An 18,721-nucleotide genomic window follows, 5' to 3' on the forward strand; every position below is an offset into this window, starting at 1 on the left:
TTGTTAGGAGACAGGAATCAAGCACTGAAAAAGTTACATTAAACTGTGCAGTGAAGAATAAAGGGGGAATAATACCAGAGATAACACAGGACTTTTAGAGAGACTGATCAACAAATGAGAGTTATAAGGCAATAGACAGCATAGACTCCATTTTTATGTGGGGAAATGGTATCAATCCTGTTGCAATGGATCCCTTATTCTTACTCGGCCTTATCAGTTCAACTCCAATTATGCATATAGGTGGCTACTGAAGAAGTAACATTTAACCCATTCTGTATCTGGGAGTCTTTCAGGCAGTTAAATATTTTATAGTTATTTCCTCTAGCACGTATGATCCAGTATGTTGTCTGCGAATATTTGCTTTGAGGAAAAAAATTAATTTTCAAAATTTACTTGAAGATGCCCTTTAAGAGTCTCATCCCCACTCCTAACGCCACGATGCACCTCTAGAAGTTTCTTCTTAGAGGTGAGGTCTCGATAACTAATAAACATTAGTTTATGAGAATAAAGAATGGGAATTCAATCCAGTCAAAGTGGTGAAGGTTTGGTATCTGGTTATCTTTTCTGAGAAACATGGTTAATTTGATGTTTGAACTTGGGCAATATGAGTCCCTTCAGTGGCATAAAAGAAGCCGGCCTTTAAAAGATGCAGACAGATGCTGAGAGAGTTTTTTACAGTGGGGCTGAGTTTCCTGTTCTGCTGCATATAATTAGGCATGCAGTTAGAGCTTCACTCACTTTACTAGCCCAGGGGGAGGGAGGTGGGGCAGGGGTCCCAGACTTCAGCTTACTTAAAGGAAACACACTGTCTCTTTCTTTAACATCTAAGTGTGTCTCCATTTCCGTAAAGATAGAAGACTTTGTGCGTTCATTTTACAAAGTCTGCACAAAACTAAGCTTGTGGTAAGGAACACATCAGTTCTATTTATTTCAAGCAAGCATAATTTATCCATTTCATAAAGAACTTGGGTGGTAAAGACAGTGAACATGCCTGATTTAAGGATCAACATCTTTGGTGTCCTAACAACATCATTAGACACAGAATGCATTGCCTTGGCAGTCTGGCTAGTCTCCATTTCCTTGATATTCTGATTTTACCTTTTTTTTTTTTAAATTCTTTTCTCTTCTGGGCTTAGTACTGTGGTATCTGCAATGCTTGCGTTGGGCGCCTGGGTGGCTCAGTGGGCTAAACATCTGACTTGATTTTGGCTCAGGACATCATCCCGTGGTGTGTGAGATTGAGCCCCACGTGGAACTCTGTGCCGACAGTGCAGGACGTACTTGGGATTCTCTCTCTCTCTCCAAAATAAATAAATAAAAACTTTAAAAAATCTATAAACATTCAAAAAATCAATAAATGAAATGCTTGCATCAATAAACAACTGAAATGCCAATTTTCCAGGTCAAGGTAGCGTCTCTTTCTTTCAAACTCTTGGTTTTCTCTGCTATGTTTCATTGAGAACTCGGTGTCTGGCTCACAAAATTGCTATACAATGCTCAGCCCTCTTCAACTTTTAAGTTAAAAGACGCAGTCTGTCTAAGAACAAAGCTAGGGTGCCTCAGGGGGACAGAGAGAGCACTCTCTGGGTCCCCATTCCTTTGCAAGCCCCATTCTAGAACTAAGTCCAAAAGGTTGGCTGTGTCACTCTACTGTCATCCCTTCAGCAGCAGGCAGAAAACACGGGAATCTAGGTTTCCCACGTGCTGGCCATAGATTCTCTATTAGAATTTCAACACCAGGACGCAGCAGGGAAATGTGAAGAAGGAGAAAGAGTACTTGAGTCCAAGGGGCCCAAATCAAAATAGGGCATCTCATTCGAGGAAAAGACAAGGTGAGCAAGGCGGAACCACACAGGGCACTGGGCTCTAACCAGGGGAACTCATAAGACCCACACAAGGACAGAGCAAACTGGTTGAAATGCCTAGGTGGAAAGGAACTTACCTACTGGCCTTGCTCTTTTCCAGATTTCTCGGGGAGGCAAGGTTTCTTGCCCACGACCAGAGTTGTCCAGAAGTGGAACCCATACCCACAACTCATGATTCCTGTGTGCGAGTCCAGTGGGTAACGCACTGAAGAGAGGACATGGGGCAGGACAGGTAGGACAGTGCCGTGGTGATAATGAGCACACCCGTGCCGGAGCCAATTCTGCTAGTGACACGTAGCATGACTTCAGACGTAGGACCTAAGCTTTCCAAAGTTTTAATTTTGAAGCTATAAAAGGGTAACAGTAATATCTCCACATAAGTGTGGCTAGTACATAAAAGGCATTTGAATATTAGGCCCTTTTTCTATACCTTCCTTCGTCTTGTCAAGCTTAAGTTTGTCACACGATCCACATTGGCAAGATTGCATCTCAACTCAGTCTCTAGGCCTCTGGTGCCCACCAGGATACAGAATGGTCCACAGTTGACCGCAGAAACACTGCTAGTAACTGTGAATAGCATACAGTACTCCCTCCTACTGGTAAGAACACATTTGACTTCCCAACTCAAATTTGACAGGCCTCTTATGGGCCATGCCAACACTTTGAAAATAAAACTCTTGAAGTTTCAACAGAAATATATTCTTACATGATAGGACGAAACCATCTGGAACTTACTGCTTACATGCATTCAAAGAGCTGTATCAACAATAGGGTTGTTATAAACTCAGGCTCCACACTGTCTCCTAAAGGGATTAGACAGGTCTCATAATATGTTATAGACAGAAAAAGTGACCCAAGCAGGGGCTGAATCCTTAGCTGTCATTAGTATTTTCTCATGTCAACGCTGGGATTTGAGAAGACAGAAGGAATTGACTTACTTTATATACTTGTCTGATCCTTTAGTACTTAATGAAAACTAGAATGTTTTATTTCACCCCTATGGGAAAATAGCTAAACCCGGCAGTTTGTTCCTGAAATAAAATATCAGCAATCAAAATACTCTCAAGGTCCCTAAGAGACCAGAACATCACAGGCTGATTAGAAAGTAGGTGCCTCGAGCTTATAGGTGCTGTTAACATTGTTTTATTTCCTTTATACAAAAAGTAGAAATGACAGAAAAAATGCTCTTGACAGAAAACAGTACCACTGACCTGGTCTCACTGAGGAGCTGAGCCAAACTGCCCATTTTACTGGAAAAAGAATGTTCAATCAACATTAGCAAACACCCATGCAATGGATGAAATAAAAGATGGTACCGGTGGCTTGGTGGATGTTGTGTGGGCAGGCTGAACCAATCCACGCTCAAAACAACATAACATTTGCCCGATCATGCTTTTAAACAGCATCTCTTTAGAAACAAGTTATATATACAAATATCACCCCAAAATGTGTATTATAGAGTCTACTACTATAAATTTAAGGCATCCTGATATTGTTCTGCTGGTGAGGCATTGTTCTCATGATTCTATTTCCATAGTGGAGAGTCCAGAAACTTCCAAATGGTGTCCCAAGGGCGGCAATGAGAGATAATAAAAAAGTGATTTACAAGAAGAGTTCATTTGACTCTGGCTCAGCAATGTGCTTTATGCTGCAGGATTTCTTCATTTTTCTGTTGATGTCATTATGCCTAAGCAGAAGAGAAACCATAAAGGCCAGAATTAGATAAAATTATGGTCAAGTTACAAGACAACACCACTAAACAACTCACCAAAAATGGAAATTATCCTCATACAAACCACACTGAAGAACACTTCATTCCAGTAGGCAAATTATTTTCTTTTCATATAAACCACTCTTTAAACAATAAAAGCTATAGTCATGTAATAACGCATATTTATTGAACACTTTTAATTCAGTTCTGGAAGTAATTTCTCAAGCATGCTGACTGGAATCCAGGCACAATTCTAGTCCAGTGAATTTTATCAGAGTCAAATAAGATAATAAGCATAGTAATGCTGGTCGAGTGGAAACAAGAGCTGTTTCTAGCTGATTGACACGGATTCCCTGGTGATATCTTGAATCTCCAAAAAGCTTGAACCTTAATCACATAAAGAAGATGCTAAGGGGATGTGACTACTGAGTAGCAGCATGTTGGAAGACCCTAAGTAGGTAAGTCTAGGGGAAAAAGAAGAAACTAGGGAGCAGCAATGCTGTTTTCCCATCAATAATTGATACTTAGTGAGCCTATGGAAAGAAGGACAAGTCAAGCCCTGGAACAGTTCTGTTTCCTAAGTGAATTTCCCTCTAGGTAGATGCATTCATTTTCATGAGATATTACTCACACTCTAGGTATAAGAATCTTCCAGAGAAGAGTTCTCTCCTGAAGGTGGGTAGCCTACATATTAATAAATTCCCTCTTGTTGGTACATCAGACAAAAACAGTGTTTCTGGGAATGCTACTTCCTAACATGAGGACATATGTGGATGAGAACCCGAGGTGGAGTTTTATGGCCTCAGAAATGTGCTCGCTTACAAAGACCATGTAGTCTATTCTCAGGGTTCTAGGAAATATTTGATTCTCATCAACATCTGAAAGTTCTAATTCTTACTTCTTTATTTGTCTGAATAAAACTTTTTTTAAAGAAAGATTTTGTTTCTAAGTAATCTCTATACCCAACAGGGGGCTTGAACTTAAAACCCTGAGATCAAGGGTCACCTGCTCTAGCGACTTAGCCAGCCAGGTGCCCCTAAACAGAACTTTGGAGCATTTCCAAAGACAAGAAAGGGAAGAAAGGGAAAAAAAACCCTGGCTGATTAAAAGATGTCCAAGGGACTTCCAATTAAACACGGTGGATTAAATACACTCATTTGCCACCCCTTTCTTACAAAACAACGCTAAAAGGAAAGTAAAGAAATAAAAAAAGGTATAAATCTCAACGAATGAGGGAAGTGAGCGAGGAGATGATAACAAAATACCAACACTTTCAGAAACAGGAAGGTTGATGGACCTGTGGAATTGATTTAGTAGAGGAGAAGACGCAGAAATCTAAACTTTCAGTCAGGGAACCCAACATATTGACTGGCGACAGTGGGTACTGAGTGGGTGCTGAGAGTGGGAGGTTGATTTGAAAAATTTGTGGAAGTAATAGTTCATATCCCAGATTACCTCTCCAACCCAATGAGGCCAGGTGACTGTCCCTTTCCCAATGTGAAGGAAGACTGGAAGTTACAATTTGCAAGGCATGAACCAGAGAGACTCTGAATTCAGCTGAAGGGGGTGGAAACCATGAGATTAAATGAACATTTCCCTAAGTGAGAAAGCGAGAATAGAATTCTCAACCCGTCTCCTATTGGTCTGACTCATGGATTCTTGGCACTCAGGTTACTGACTCTACCAGGAGACTGTAGTTGCCTTAGCTTGATAAATCAACTGGCCAAGAGAAAAGACCTACAAATACTGCCACTTCAGGATTTTCACAAAAAAAGAGCCTAGTCCTTGCCAGTGTGTATATGAAGCAACATCTACCAGTCAGAGAGCTTCGCCCATAAAATCAGAGCTTCTATTCAGCTTTACTGTTTTGTTCTTTAATATAAATGAGTTAGGAATCATCAGACATTTGAGTAAAGTGCTACTAGGGAAGACAGGGACCAAAATAAAGAGAGAAATGGAAGTCAAAGTTAACAGAGATAACATAGGGAGACAATGAGAACTTTAAACATTTTTAACAAGAAAAGAAAAACCGAGAAAATGTTTGCAATTCATATTACAATGGGTTAGTCTTTCTAATATGTAAAATATAAAGAGCTGCTATAAGTCAAAAGGAGATGACCAGAATGTCAATAAAATGAAGGGTTAAAAATAGTACATTCATACAATGAAATAATATGTGGCTATATAAAAGAATAAAGAAACTCTTTATACATGAATACATAAAGAACTTTAATGTGTCAGGTGAGAAAAAGCAAGAGACAAAACTGTGTTTATCGCTTGCCACCTTTTTTGCAAAAAGGAAGAAAAGACAAAAATATACATTTATATTTGATTGTACAATTTAAGTAAGTCTTGCATGTATAATGCTATAAAAAGGAAACAAAGAGAAAACCAATAAGGTACTATTAGAAATTAACACCATTACAGCAAAAATAAAAAAAAAAATTAGAAAGATTGGAAGGTACAGGTCAATAAAGACCTTAGAAAGAACTAGAAAAAGCAAAAGTATGGGTAAAGATAAAAAGGATGAATAAAGATAAAGACCTGAGGGTTGACTCAGTGTGTCCAGCATTACAATAATGATTTCTTGAAAGAGTGAACAGAGAAATTACAATGTAGAAAACATTCAAAGACAGCGTATAAAAACATTTCCCAGAATTGAAGCATATAGGTTTCAAGACTGAAAAAGCCTTCCAAGTGTCACAGGTCAGGAATGAAAATAGAATCATGACAAAGTAACAAGAAATCATAACACTGGGAAATAAAGAGAAAATCGTAATAAATTCCAAGGGATTAGCAATTAGAAATGGAGCTTCTCAACAGACACATTAGAAAAAAGAAGAAAAGGAAACAACGTGTTCAAGATTCTGTGAGAAAATAATTTCCTATCTAGAATTCTATACCCAGCCAAACACACCTAATCCAGTATGAGAGCAAATTGAAGATATTATCAGACAGGCAGAGTCTCAACAAATTTAGCATCCACCTCCCTAGGAAGAAGGAGATCTGTCTACCAAAACAAGAGCATACACCAAAAATGAGAAAGGACAGATTCAGGAAATAGGGCTCTAGACAGGAGAGAAGCAAAAGAAATTCCCAGAATGATGTATATGGGAAACTTCGGGAAGGCAGCTGTATAGCACTGCCAGATAGCAGCAGTCCAGAGTAGGGCAGGAAGAAAGAGGTTGTCTCTATGAACAGACAAACTGAGAGATGCCTGATTTGTCTGAATGCACTGAAAGAAGATTTCTGTCTCCAGAAAAATGTTAAGAAATGAATTGGAAACTAAGAAGTCCAAATTATTTTCTCCTCAGAAAATGTAATGTTATAATTAGAAAGGGAATACGATATAGCATACTGCATGCATTCACTGTGAATCGTATTTAGATAGCCACAGTAATAATAAACACCAAATACTGATTTAATCTCAAAGATATATTTAATCCCAACTATATTAATAGTGGCAAGAGGATGTAGGTAGGGGTGTGTGTGTGTGTGTGTGTTGAGTGGGGGGCAGTGTTGGGTGCTGAAATAGAGACAGACAAGTTTGGTTCATCATGGAGAATACTGAGTTTTGGAATCCTGGCTCCACAATTTATTATCCTTACTGTATAAACTTGGACAAGATACATAATCTCTCTGTGCCTTTGTTTCCAATCTGCAAAATCTGATAATACTAGTATCTACCATATTGTGTTGTTGTGAAGGTTACAACAGTCGTATAATGCTTTGTAACTGTTAGCTGTCATTTTTACCTTCTATAGTAGAATGCCAATATATAGCAGAGAGAATATCTAAAATTGAAAACCTGTAGGAGCATGTGATTTAGCCATACAGGATACGAGAGAATACACCTGAAGGAAAGCCAAATGACTGATTCAGGAAAGTGGGAACAGGACACGGTAGGTTGGGCAGAGGACAGCTAGTTTTTGTTATAATGCTAGTAGGACTATTGTATGTACCTAGAGCAGTTCAACAAAAAATTAAATGAAAAATAAATAAAAGTGAAAAAGAAGGCTTAGGTTATAGTCTAAAGATAATATCATCATTTAGACATTAACAAAGTGTTTCTGTTTTAATATGAGGGGTGCGGTGGTCATAAAATACTAAAAAAGAACACTTTCCATGGGACAAAACCCAGTATGAACAGGGCTGACTCTAGAGCAAGTAAAATGTTAATCTGAGGCATTTATTTGAATAATATCAGGATAATTCAAGCCTCTCTGCATCCTTCAATTACCTAGTCCTGAATTACCAGTATTCAAAAGAACAAAAGTGTTTGGGTAATTCTGGCATGAATTATTCAGATAATTTGCTGTTCCTTGATTTCATTTTTGGAGATGAAATCACATTCTCAGTGACCAAAATTGGAAAGAAGAAAGGCTTAAATTTAAGTAACAGCTTTTCAAGTAATCTAACTTGCTGATTCATCCAGGCCTGGATTCCATATTTCCATAGCCCATGGTGACCAGACAGCAATTTACTTAGAGGATTAGTCAAAAATGGCCCACGGGCATGCATTACATTTTCACTGATCACCAAAACAGGGAGACTTTGTAACTTTTTGTGATCTCCTTCAGAACTTTACCGAGAGCAAATCTAGAAATCCCACCCACTAAAAAATGGGATTCTGGTTCAAAGAATGAAAACCTGCCCTTAAAACACCCACACTAAAACTCACTGTAGGTAGGTGGGTTGTAATCAAAAGGCCTAGGTTTTTACAGAGGACACCATTCTTTCTGTGGGGTGATGGGCTCAGTCCTTATTATTTCTCTTTTTCCCTCTTTAGCTTTCTCCACTCTCCCTCTCGCCAAACGTTTAGGAGGTTGCTAGCGTGTGCGAGGCACTGAGCTAGACACTGGGGGTAAAGATGGCAATATGGGGAGGCTGTCAAGCACCGTATACATTTTACGGAGTTTACTGGTGTTTTAACCGTGTCCTCTGTTAATTGTCTCTGGACTCTGATCTCTTTTATGAAGGCAGCATTGCCTTGTGCTGGCACAGCAAAATGCGTGGCTGTTTGCTAAAGACGTTGCAGTGAGTGCACTGGCAAACCAAGGCTGTGGCATTCGGTAATGTATCTGCACTGTTCTCAGTGTGGGAAGGAAAATCCCAAAGGACTGTGGTTGGAGCAGGGAAGCTTGGTGAAGGTACTGGAAGTTGTCTGGTAAAGTCTGTACTTTTAAGCCTCAAACAGATTGCTGCTTCTCTGAAACTCCAGCCTTACTAAGAGTTGATAAACAGGCACTGCTCTTTTTTTGTTGTTGTCTATACATTTATTTTTGAGAGAGAGAGAGAGATAACAGGGGAAGGGCAGAGAGAGAGCGAGGGAGAGAATCCCAAGCAGGCTCTGTGCTGCCAGTGTAGAGCGCTATGCAGGGCTCGATCTCAGGAACATGAGATCTTGACCTGAGCTGAGATTACGACTTGGAAACTTAATTGACTGAGCCACTGAGGCTCCCCCAGGCATTTCTCTTTTAATGTCTGGAGACACCCCGTGGTGGCCGAGGTGGTGCAAATATGACACTAACAGAACATTACACAGTTCAAACCTGGACCCTGGAGGGAGGTGAGGAAAGGAGGGTGGATGTGGGAGAAGGGAGTTGCTTGTTCTTAAATTTTGTGATTACATTTATCCAAGAATTCACATGCTGAAAAAATGCATTTCAGGTGGGGTGATTTTGGGTTTGAAGGCAGGTGTTCCCTCTGTACCCTCCTACTTATAGTTCACGGCTGTTCCACACGCTCATTTCCTGCCTTCCAAGGGCAGGGGGATTGAACATGGGATCTTAGTTGCAATAGCTTTTTCTAGGTCTCATCAGGGCTTTGGGACTAAACTAGGTCTCACTGTCTTCCTGTGGTGGAATGTGCCTTTTCCTTTCCCAGTGGGTATATGGGGCATATGAAAAGAAACTTTGGGGTGCCCGGGTGGCTCAGTCGGTTAAGCGTCTGACTCTTGGTTTCGACTCGGGTCATGATCTCACCGTCGTGGGATGGAGCCCCCTGCTGGGCTCTGCGCTGACAGTGTGGAACCTGCTTGGGATTCTCTCTCTCCTTCTCTCTCCCCATCCTCAATGTGCTCTCTCTCTCTCTCTCTCAAAAAAAAAATTAACTTAAAAAAATTTAAAAAATAAAAAAAAAAACACCTCCATTTGTGAATCATGTTCTGGTCATCCTTGGGAACTCTTGCAGCTTTTATAAAAAGTTTGCTAAGTTGTGCTGAGACACTGGGAAGGTCAGATCATTTTAACTATTCCCCACACATGGGTATTTTTCTATACACACCCAACTGTACTATGCAACAGCCAATGACAGTGCAGTACTGTGGCCTATACGAAGGAGAACCTTCCCTTGGAGAAATGTTCAAGATTGGGGTCTTCTCTCTCCTCCAAGTCACAGGGACAAAGCTTCAGTATGAAATAAGGGTTTTCCCTCTGAAACTAGTATGAACTCTATGGAAGCAAAGGTGACGGTGGGTGTAGGGTGAGTTGTGCAGGGAACACAGAACCTGGGGATACACGAAGAGGAGTGAAGGGGAAGCTGACCAGGTGGGTTCTAGGGATTTCTGGGGCTGAGGAAAGCACCTCAGGGGCCTGCTATCAATTCCTACTGATGGACTGGCTCTAGGTCCCAGAGTTAGTATATTAGGAATGAACACACACTGGAGTGCCTGGGTGGCTCAGTCGGTGGGGTGTCTGATCCCATGGTGGGTGAGTTCAAGCCCCGCATCAGGCTCTGTGCTGGAAGTGTGGAGCCTGCTTGGGATTTTCTCTCTCTCTCTCTCTGTGCCCCTCCTGCATGCTTTCTCTCTCTGTCTCTTTCTCTCTCTCTCCAAATAAACTTAAAAAAAAAAAAAAAAAAAGAAATGAACACACACTTCAGATCAGGGCTTAGAAGTGGAAAGTACAGTTTTTGAGCAATAATATTGCTAATGTCTCTAACTACTAAATCCCCTTTTAGTATTAGCACTTGAACCAACTTTTCTGAACTGTTACATTAAGACTCTGTCTGCCCTGGGGAAGTCATTCTAGAACTCTGCAGTCAACATGTATCAGAGAGCATGGTAACGCAACAATGACTGAGTAATTACAGAAACATCCCTTCAAGAATCCTTAAAAAAGCATATGGGTTAAAAGTAAATACGCTAAAAACTTCAAGACAAGATTAGAATGTGGTTAATTTACTGTATTCAGAGAGACTACGGCAAGGGTGTATTTACTCAGCAGGATCAGGGATTCCTTTTTTGTGCTGACTGCATCTGTCTGTCATGGCTCTGGAAGGGCTCGTCAGTGGGGCTGAGGGTACACTGTACTTGGGACAGCCTTACGCCGGGGCCTCACCTCTCCTTTTCCAATGGCTTCCACATCTTTGTTCATTTTTCTGTTTAGCATGATACCCTGACACTAAGGACATACACGTGTGTGTGCGTGCGTGCACACGCGCTGGCGGGGGTGAGTTCCCTGAACTCTGACCTCCTTCTGGGCACGGCAGATGACCACTGCCACGCCTCACATCGTCTCAGGCCAAATACACCTCTCCCGCTGAAGTGGCTATCGAACAACGCTGACATCGATGCAAAATATCTGATACTACCTCTTGGTTCTGGATGTGTAATTCCCGGTGTGGCTAATTCCTTGGCAGTAAAATGAACACTAATGGTGTTCATTACTTAATGTTTTTTTAACAAGTCTGCTCTCGTGCTGGTGCTACGACTAGGGTTCCAGGCCACAATGTCACTGTGGTCAGAGGGGGTGTGACTGATGGCGGCCAGGGGATAATACTCTCTGCCTATTGGTAGCTGGAATCAAATCTCACTTCCTGTGTTACAGGTCTCACATGGACTTAAAGTCTGGGAAATGAATGTCTTATTGGCATTTTAAGACAAATAATTGCAAACATTCCCTTGGAGTTGTAATAACTCAAAACCAACTTGTCCTTTATAAGGAAAAGTAAAGATAAATCTGCTTGTTATAAACAAAGTCATCCTCTGCAGTTGAAAACACACTGGGAAAGCTGTCCAACGTAATGGAGTTGAATCTACTTTTAAAGGACATTGAAAAGAAATTTAGATTTTTTGCCATCAAGCTGTGACCAATTTAGAAAAATAAATAGTAAACAGAACTACCGTACAGAGGTGATATTCTTTAAAATGCATTTATTGCCCGTATTTTTCTCTTACCAGGAAAAACAGATGTTTCTTAGGAACTAAAATGTGGTTCCAGCATCTGCCTGGAACTAGGTCTCACTGCCCCCACTCTTTCTCCGGGGACACAGCAATAGGGCCGTTCAGGGGCATAATGTTTGGAACCAACTCCAACCCAATGACCCCCAGTGGTTTCCAAAGTTATATAATCCTGGGGAATCCCTGCTACCCGAGAGGAGTCATTTAGCCTTCAAGCAAACTCTTGGGCTAAGATGTGAAGGCGTCCCTGATGGATGAACACTTGGGTTTCTTTCCATATTGCGTCCTTCTGTGGGATGTTCTTTCCATGGTCCCCAAGGCAAAATGGAGCAAGCATTAGAGTCACTTAGGTGTTTTTCATGCTCACAATCTCATGCTATTTCATTTCTCTGAGTTACCTTCATTTCAACTACAGCTATCCATCCTTACTTTATCTAAGGAGTGAACTCTGGCCTTGTTCTCTCCGCCTCTGTAAGTATGAGTGAGTCACAGAAACCTCTCCTCTCCAGCCTGAGCAAACTGGTGAGTTTTCACTTTCTACGGAACACATGCTAAATTGCAACCATGATAGAGGAGAGTTTAATTTATAAGGTAGGGAGGGGAAGGGGTCAGTAAGGGATGCTTACTTAATAAAATACACTGAATATTTTTATTTTGGGGTTTCTGCTGATCACTGCACTCAAGCTCTGTTAATATGTAGAGCCAGTGAATTTGAGGTTCAAGACTGAACCTTCCAAAGGACTGTTTCTTAAACGGAGTACAAAAGTGTTACCCTAGTGTCAGACAGCTGAGTAGCCCTAAAACCTCTTTGATGCTCTGATTTTTTTCTTTCAATGTTTTTATTTATTTTGCATATGCAAGCGGGGGAGGGGTAGATGGAGAGGGAGAGAGAAGATCTGAAGCAGGCTCTGTGCTGACGGAGAGCCCGATGCGGGGCTTGAACTCACAGATTGTGAGATCATGACTGGAGCCAAAATCAAGAGTCAGACACATAACCAACTGAGCACCCAGGCGTTTTTATAATTATAGTATAGAAGACAGCTCAGCTTTGCTCCTTTGCTTGTGAAAAGACAGGATGAAATATTTCTGGCAGGATGGTTCTACTGTGATACCAACTGTCTTATTTCCGGGTACTGGAGGAACCTGTAAGAGAGGAGAGATGTTCTCCTTCTCTCTCCCAAGAGTTTGCCAAGTCTTTGTGCTGCCTTTCCTGAGGGTATTGTTGGTGACTTCTGTTTAATGACAAAAGCATAATTTTCCAGGCACCTGAAGACACACTGGACCTCATATGGGACTGAGAAGGGTATAGGAGTGGGGAAGATGGGTTGAGAGGAAAAGAAAAAAGCCAGTAAGCAATGGGTTCTCAGCACTGGTGACGATTCCCTGCTCCATTGTGGACAGAAGCAGCCCAGACTCAGGCAACATGTGAGTCTGACCCAAACTGAATGGTGGTGACCAGTTAATACCCAAGCTCCAAGGTGCTTCCTTCAATACACTGACTTAGTGAGACCCCTAGGGGCACTCCCTGAAATGATGGGGATTTACCTTTCTTCCAGCCTGATTACATTTGATTTAAAGGGGGGGAAAAGGAGAATGACATTTCTTGCACCTTGGTATTCTGACCTGAAATTTACCCTCACAACAACAAACACACCCCTATTCGTGTGTGTTTATCATTATAGGTACAAACAGGCATACATTCGCCAAAACATTGTGGAGGGTTTGGGAAGGGTGCTGGAGGAGGTGCCACTGTGTTCCTTTAAGTCATTAAATTAAATTAAGTTTGAGTGATTTACAAGCGATAGTCTCCCTTCTGATGAATTTGGGGGTTACTTCCGAGAGAAGCCAGTCACAGGGCACTGGTTACATGCACTCACCCTGGACCACTCTCCTTTTCCATTTCCTGCTTTGTCAGGAAGTGGTGCGCATTCCCTCGGGAGGAAATAAAGTCCTGATGCAGAAGGACTTGGCCCAGGGAAGTGCCTGAACCGCCGGGGACCTTCGGACATGATCCTTTTAGGTGCGCAGCCCATGCACTTTGGACCGTAAACATTTTGTTTGAGAAAGACCCCTGTGTCACTGGTGGGCTCACAGACTGGCTCGCTGATGGGTGCGGCGGTTCCGAGTGTCAAGCTAGCGCAATCTCAGAATGGCAGGGCCCTGTTTCTCCCAAGCACGGTGATGACGCTTTCAGCCTGAGGATCAGCGATGAAACCAAACCTCACCTCTGCTTCGCAGTGCTGATTCTGATCAGAGATGGGCTCATCCCACTCGTGACAGGAAGTTTAATTTCTAGACTTACTTGGTACTTGACTCCATTAAAACAAAGCCTGAAAGCCAAAGTCAACTGGGAGACACAGCGCGTTTGTAAGCTGAGTAGATTCCTCCGCTCTCTGCGGCTGGATCAAAGCCCCTCCAATAGGGCACTGGTTCCCTTCCTAAGGCCCATCTTATAAGACTGGCTGCTTCTATTTGCGGGGGGAAAGGTGGCATTTTCTTCTTCCTCTCGGCTCCTGCTAAGGGTGCTCTGGTACCGTAATTTACAAGGTCATGCAACTGAAAGCAAAGGCGTGGCCCTGCTGCGCAAGGCACCCGCTAGCACCACGTACCGTGCACGGTTACGCAGAGGCTCTTCGGTCAGCGTGTTAGAGGAAAGGGTGACGCAGCTGCCGTACATCTCCTAGAGAGGTGCAATCAGACATCATCTGAAAACATGCAACGAGCTCAGCACATGCACGCGTCTCGATAAACAGGAAGCATGCAGGAGGCAGATTAGTGGATGCAAGCTTCATACATACTTCGAGGGGCACGAGCTGGTGGGATCCTTCTCTTACTCCTGATTGACAGAACCCATTAAGTTACTCGGGAAAGTCTTATTTGAGCAAGGTAAGTTTGGGCATATGAAACCCAAAGGCGCTGGGCTTCGGGGCAGGGGTGTGACTTTTCTCGCGGAAATATACATGTGAGGAAGTCCTTTGCAACAAAGGCAACTGACGTTGGAAATCAACGTATAGTTAAAATCGGTGTTCAATTAATTAGATACTAACTGAAACTCGATTTTAGTATTGCAAAAGGAATCTGGACAGTTCTTCAACTGCACTGTAATGGAATTTTACCATGTGGCAAATTATCAATTATGCAGGCTGTGACTCTCTAGATCGCAGGATGGATATTCTAGGTCCTTCTACCCCTCAGCATTTCGCATTTTGGCTACTGTACCATTTTTTGGATGGCATGGCATGTGCAGAGCATACAGGACACATTGCCTACAGCCTACAAAGACATTCATATCTCCCATTCACCAGTTTTAAACCACAGATTATAGTCTCCGGTTTTCTAGTAAATGCAATTATAAGATATAGTTCCCGCCACACTCTGCCATCCCTTATGTACTGCCAAGTGCTTCAGACTGCTATGGCATCCTGATCAACACTCAGGGGTGAGTATCATAAAACACCAACGTGGAGGTCCCTGTGGTGTATTCATTTCAAAGGTCATTCCAAAGTGGAGTAGTTAAGTCTTTGGAAATAGAGTTTCTATTTATGTGCTCTTTAATCGGGCTTGAGGATAAACTATCCGGTCAGATGAGGAGAACAAACTCTTCCTGAGGCAGAATCTGTGCCAAGGAAGGGCCTGATTTCACATCGATTGGTGGTCTCATCTTGCAGAAATGCCTTCCAGTTTAGGACTCCTAACACTCAAGGATGAAACTATTTTGGGAAACTGGGGGACCAGAATATAACCTCCTGTGATTTCTTTCATCTTTCTCTTTTAGCATATTTTCCAAGGAAGAGCAAAACGTATATACTTTAATATGACGTATATCCTTAAAGAACACATGGACTTAGCTGTCCATGCATCCCTTTGGAATTTTCTGGGGATTCCCTCAAGGTGGCAAAGGTCAGCAATCTGTAGTGTTAGGAACAGCACAGTGAATTCACAGGCAAGAAATGGGATATTCTCCAAAAGGCACTCACCGCCTTATTCTTTCCTTTGCTAGCAGAGCTCACGGGACTTCTCTTGGCATCTGTTGTCTTCCTTCCAAGTGAGGTTAACGGCAGTGTGGAGGTCTTCAGCTGGTTGGCTGCCTGGTAATTGTTATTATTGTTCTGGTTGCCACTGAGCGTCTCCATGATAGATCGGAAGGTTCCAAAAGGCCTTTTCAGTTGATCCCCCGATTCGCTACCCGTAGAGGTCCTCTGGGGGGTCCTGCCCTTATCTCTGTCCTTCTCCCCAGTGGGCTCGAGGCTAGCTTGCTCCATCTGGACCACGGGCTCCTCAAAGGTAACTCGGAGTTTTAAGTTCTGAGATGTCCGGCGCTTGGAAGACGGAGACTTGAGGGCACTCTTGGGGCTCATGGCCACTTTCTGGGTGGTGGTGCTGTCAGGGCTGGGCTGAGTAGGGTCTCCGGAGGGCTGGCTTGGGGGAGTGGTCCCTGAGGCGGGACACTGGGATTCCAAATCGGGTTCGCTGCTCTCGGAGGTGGGAGATGGGCTATGGCCGTCTAGAGATTTGGAGGCTTTGATACCAAAAGGAAACCTGCGTCCTGATGCCAACGTGTGTTTCTTGATCATCAGGTGCAGGCTTTCTGCGCTGTCCACACTCTCCACACTTCCCACAATGGGCTGCGGTCTGGGCCTGTCGGCCTTCCTCACGGGTGTGCTCTTGGGGTCCTCAGAGGTGTTGGAATCGGTGTCGGACTCACTCAGGGACCGCTGCATCAGCTGCCTCAGCCGAGCCAACTTCAGCTCCCTCTTGTCTGCAGGGATCTTCTTTGAGTTTCTAGAAGAAGCCTGAGCATCCTGGAATTCCAAGGACAGCTTTTCCTGGGTGCAGACACTCTCTGAGATATCCTTCCCCAGTAACTGGCGGAGGATTTTGTCAGAATCTTCATCTTTTGCTTTGGCCCTGGCCCGGCTGGATGCCGACAGGCTTCCGAGCACCTGAATCCCCTCTTGGACCCCGGGTTTGCTCTTGGCTACAGACTCATCATCCGCATCTGGAGATTTCCACTGGGACCTTCTGGAAGCGGGGGAGGATGGCGAACTGAAAGATGATGAAGAACATATGAGGTGATCTATCACTGATTGCCTCCACTGCCACTAACGACTTACAGATCGACAGGACTGGAATAAGAAAAATCACTTAATGTCTGTGCTCATCAATCTCCAAATAACTCCAGAGTGGTAACCATGACCACAGTGTAGTGGGCCTCATACCTAACGCTATGACGAGAGATCTGTCTACTGTTTTACTGTTTACACATCAATGTTGTGCCAATTGCATTCATTATTCTCATCTTCACCAACCTTATACACCTACGTATCCTTATTCCCATTTCACAGGTGAAGAAATGAAGGAATCTGACTGTGACTTTTCTGTAGTCAGAGAATGAAGAAATGGCAGAACCAGAGATGAAGCCGGGTCTTCTGACATCAGGTCCAGGGCGTTTTCCCCCTGTAACGTCTCATATTTATTCCTCTTTATAAAACATAAAATATGTTCTGTTTTTGTCTTCTTCAAGTCCAAAAGAAGGCTCAGAGACTAAAGACACCTAAGAACTCTAACCATTAATGTTCCTGGTATTACCTGGGCGAGGAAAGGAGGGACTTGCCCTCTGATTTCTGGGCTTCTAGAAGTTGTTGGAGCTGGTTCTGCAGTGTGACACGTTCCATTGTCTGTCTGGGAAAAGTGAAGCAAGACACATAAGCTCTCTGATACATGGCCACTACTATAAATGAGTAGGTATAAATTTTGTCATGATAATTTGCAATAAATTGCAATAAATCCCAAAGCCTTACAAATACGCATGGCCTTCGTCCTCACCGTGCAGAAATCTTCGAAGGACACAGTCAATTACCCAAAAGGATGCTTATTATTCACATTAGCAAGAAACTCTAAGTAGCCTAAATGCTCATCAATAAGACTCAGTGAATAATTTAGTTGCTTCCATAGAGGCAGCTATTAAAAATGATGATCTATTCCAGTATCCATGACATAGAAAAAGTTTCCCTAGTATATGTATAAAGTAGATACATATAGATATAGAAATACATATACATATATATACATACATATATTAAGTAAAAAAGGAAGTTATAAAAATAGTGGGTGTAGTATATTTTTTTTATATTTTAAGAAACATAAAAGAATATAAATATAAATATAAATTTCTTTATATGAGAGAAATATAAAAGAAACATTTTTAAGAAATCCCTCTCTGTATATAAAATATATATTACTTATATATGCTTATATCATACTTATATGTATTATTTACTCTTTCCACATTGTTTAAATCTTTACTTATAACACATATGCTTATATCATACTTATATGTATTATTTACTCTTTCCACACTGTTTAAATCTTTAAAGTAACTGTATTAATGCAGTGATCAGAAAAGAGCAAAATAAGAGCAACAAAAGCAGACTATTTCCATAGGGGGTAAAAACAATGAAATAACTTAGCATTTTCTTACATAAAGGGAAACCTGGTATGGCAACGCTCAATTTATTCTGGACATAAAAGCGGAATGTACTTTAAATGGTATCAGAACGTGCTTTAAATTTAAGAAAAATCAGTTAAATGCCGCAGGTGACGGAAATTAACATCTGTTTAGAAAACATAATTAGAGAACTTGAAAAAAGTAAATCCCACTGATTCTGACTTTAGAAGAATAAGCAGTATTTACTGAACTCTTTATTCGTTTTATGACCACCCGCCACCCCCCAAGGATGGCCATCGGATTCTAATCCCTGGAAGGTAAGAATACACGTTATCTTATGCGGCAAAAGAGAATTAGTGTTGCAGATAGAATTAAGGTTGTTATTGGCTGACAGGAAACCAGGGAGGCTATCTTAGGTTATTATTATTGGTGATGCAATCCAACCACATGTCTTTAACACTGAGGAGGAGGAAGATGAGGTCAGACACACTCAGTGTGAGGACTCCATCTGTGAT

General features: G+C 42.1%; 1 protein-coding gene across 7 annotated transcripts in view; it reads right to left on the reverse strand.

The window, feature by feature from the left end:
* Window positions 1–2,992: 2,992 nt before the first annotated feature.
* SNCAIP (synuclein alpha interacting protein) overlaps window positions 2,993–18,721 on the reverse strand; it is a 160,722-nt gene continuing 144,993 nt past the window's right edge. For 6 of the 7 annotated variants that reach the window (XM_060636276.2, XM_060636277.2, XM_060636275.2 and 3 more), the window contains 4 exons: window positions 17,348–17,440; window positions 15,736–16,804; window positions 14,368–14,438; window positions 2,993–3,552 (listed from right to left, as the gene is read on the reverse strand). In XM_060636276.2, coding sequence (XP_060492259.2) covers window positions 3,468–3,552; window positions 14,368–14,438; window positions 15,736–16,804; window positions 17,348–17,440 — 1,318 coding nt within the window. In that variant the 3' untranslated portion in view covers window positions 2,993–3,467. The remainder of the gene's footprint in view (window positions 3,553–14,367; window positions 14,439–15,735; window positions 16,805–17,347; window positions 17,441–18,721) is intronic. The other variant, XM_060636279.2, reaches the window with a different exon arrangement.

The sequence above is a fragment of the Panthera onca genome, chromosome A1 (assembly GCF_046562875.1).
Source record: "Panthera onca isolate mPanOnc1 chromosome A1, mPanOnc1 haplotype 2, whole genome shotgun sequence".
NCBI classification, from domain to species: Eukaryota; Metazoa; Chordata; class Mammalia; order Carnivora; family Felidae; genus Panthera; species Panthera onca.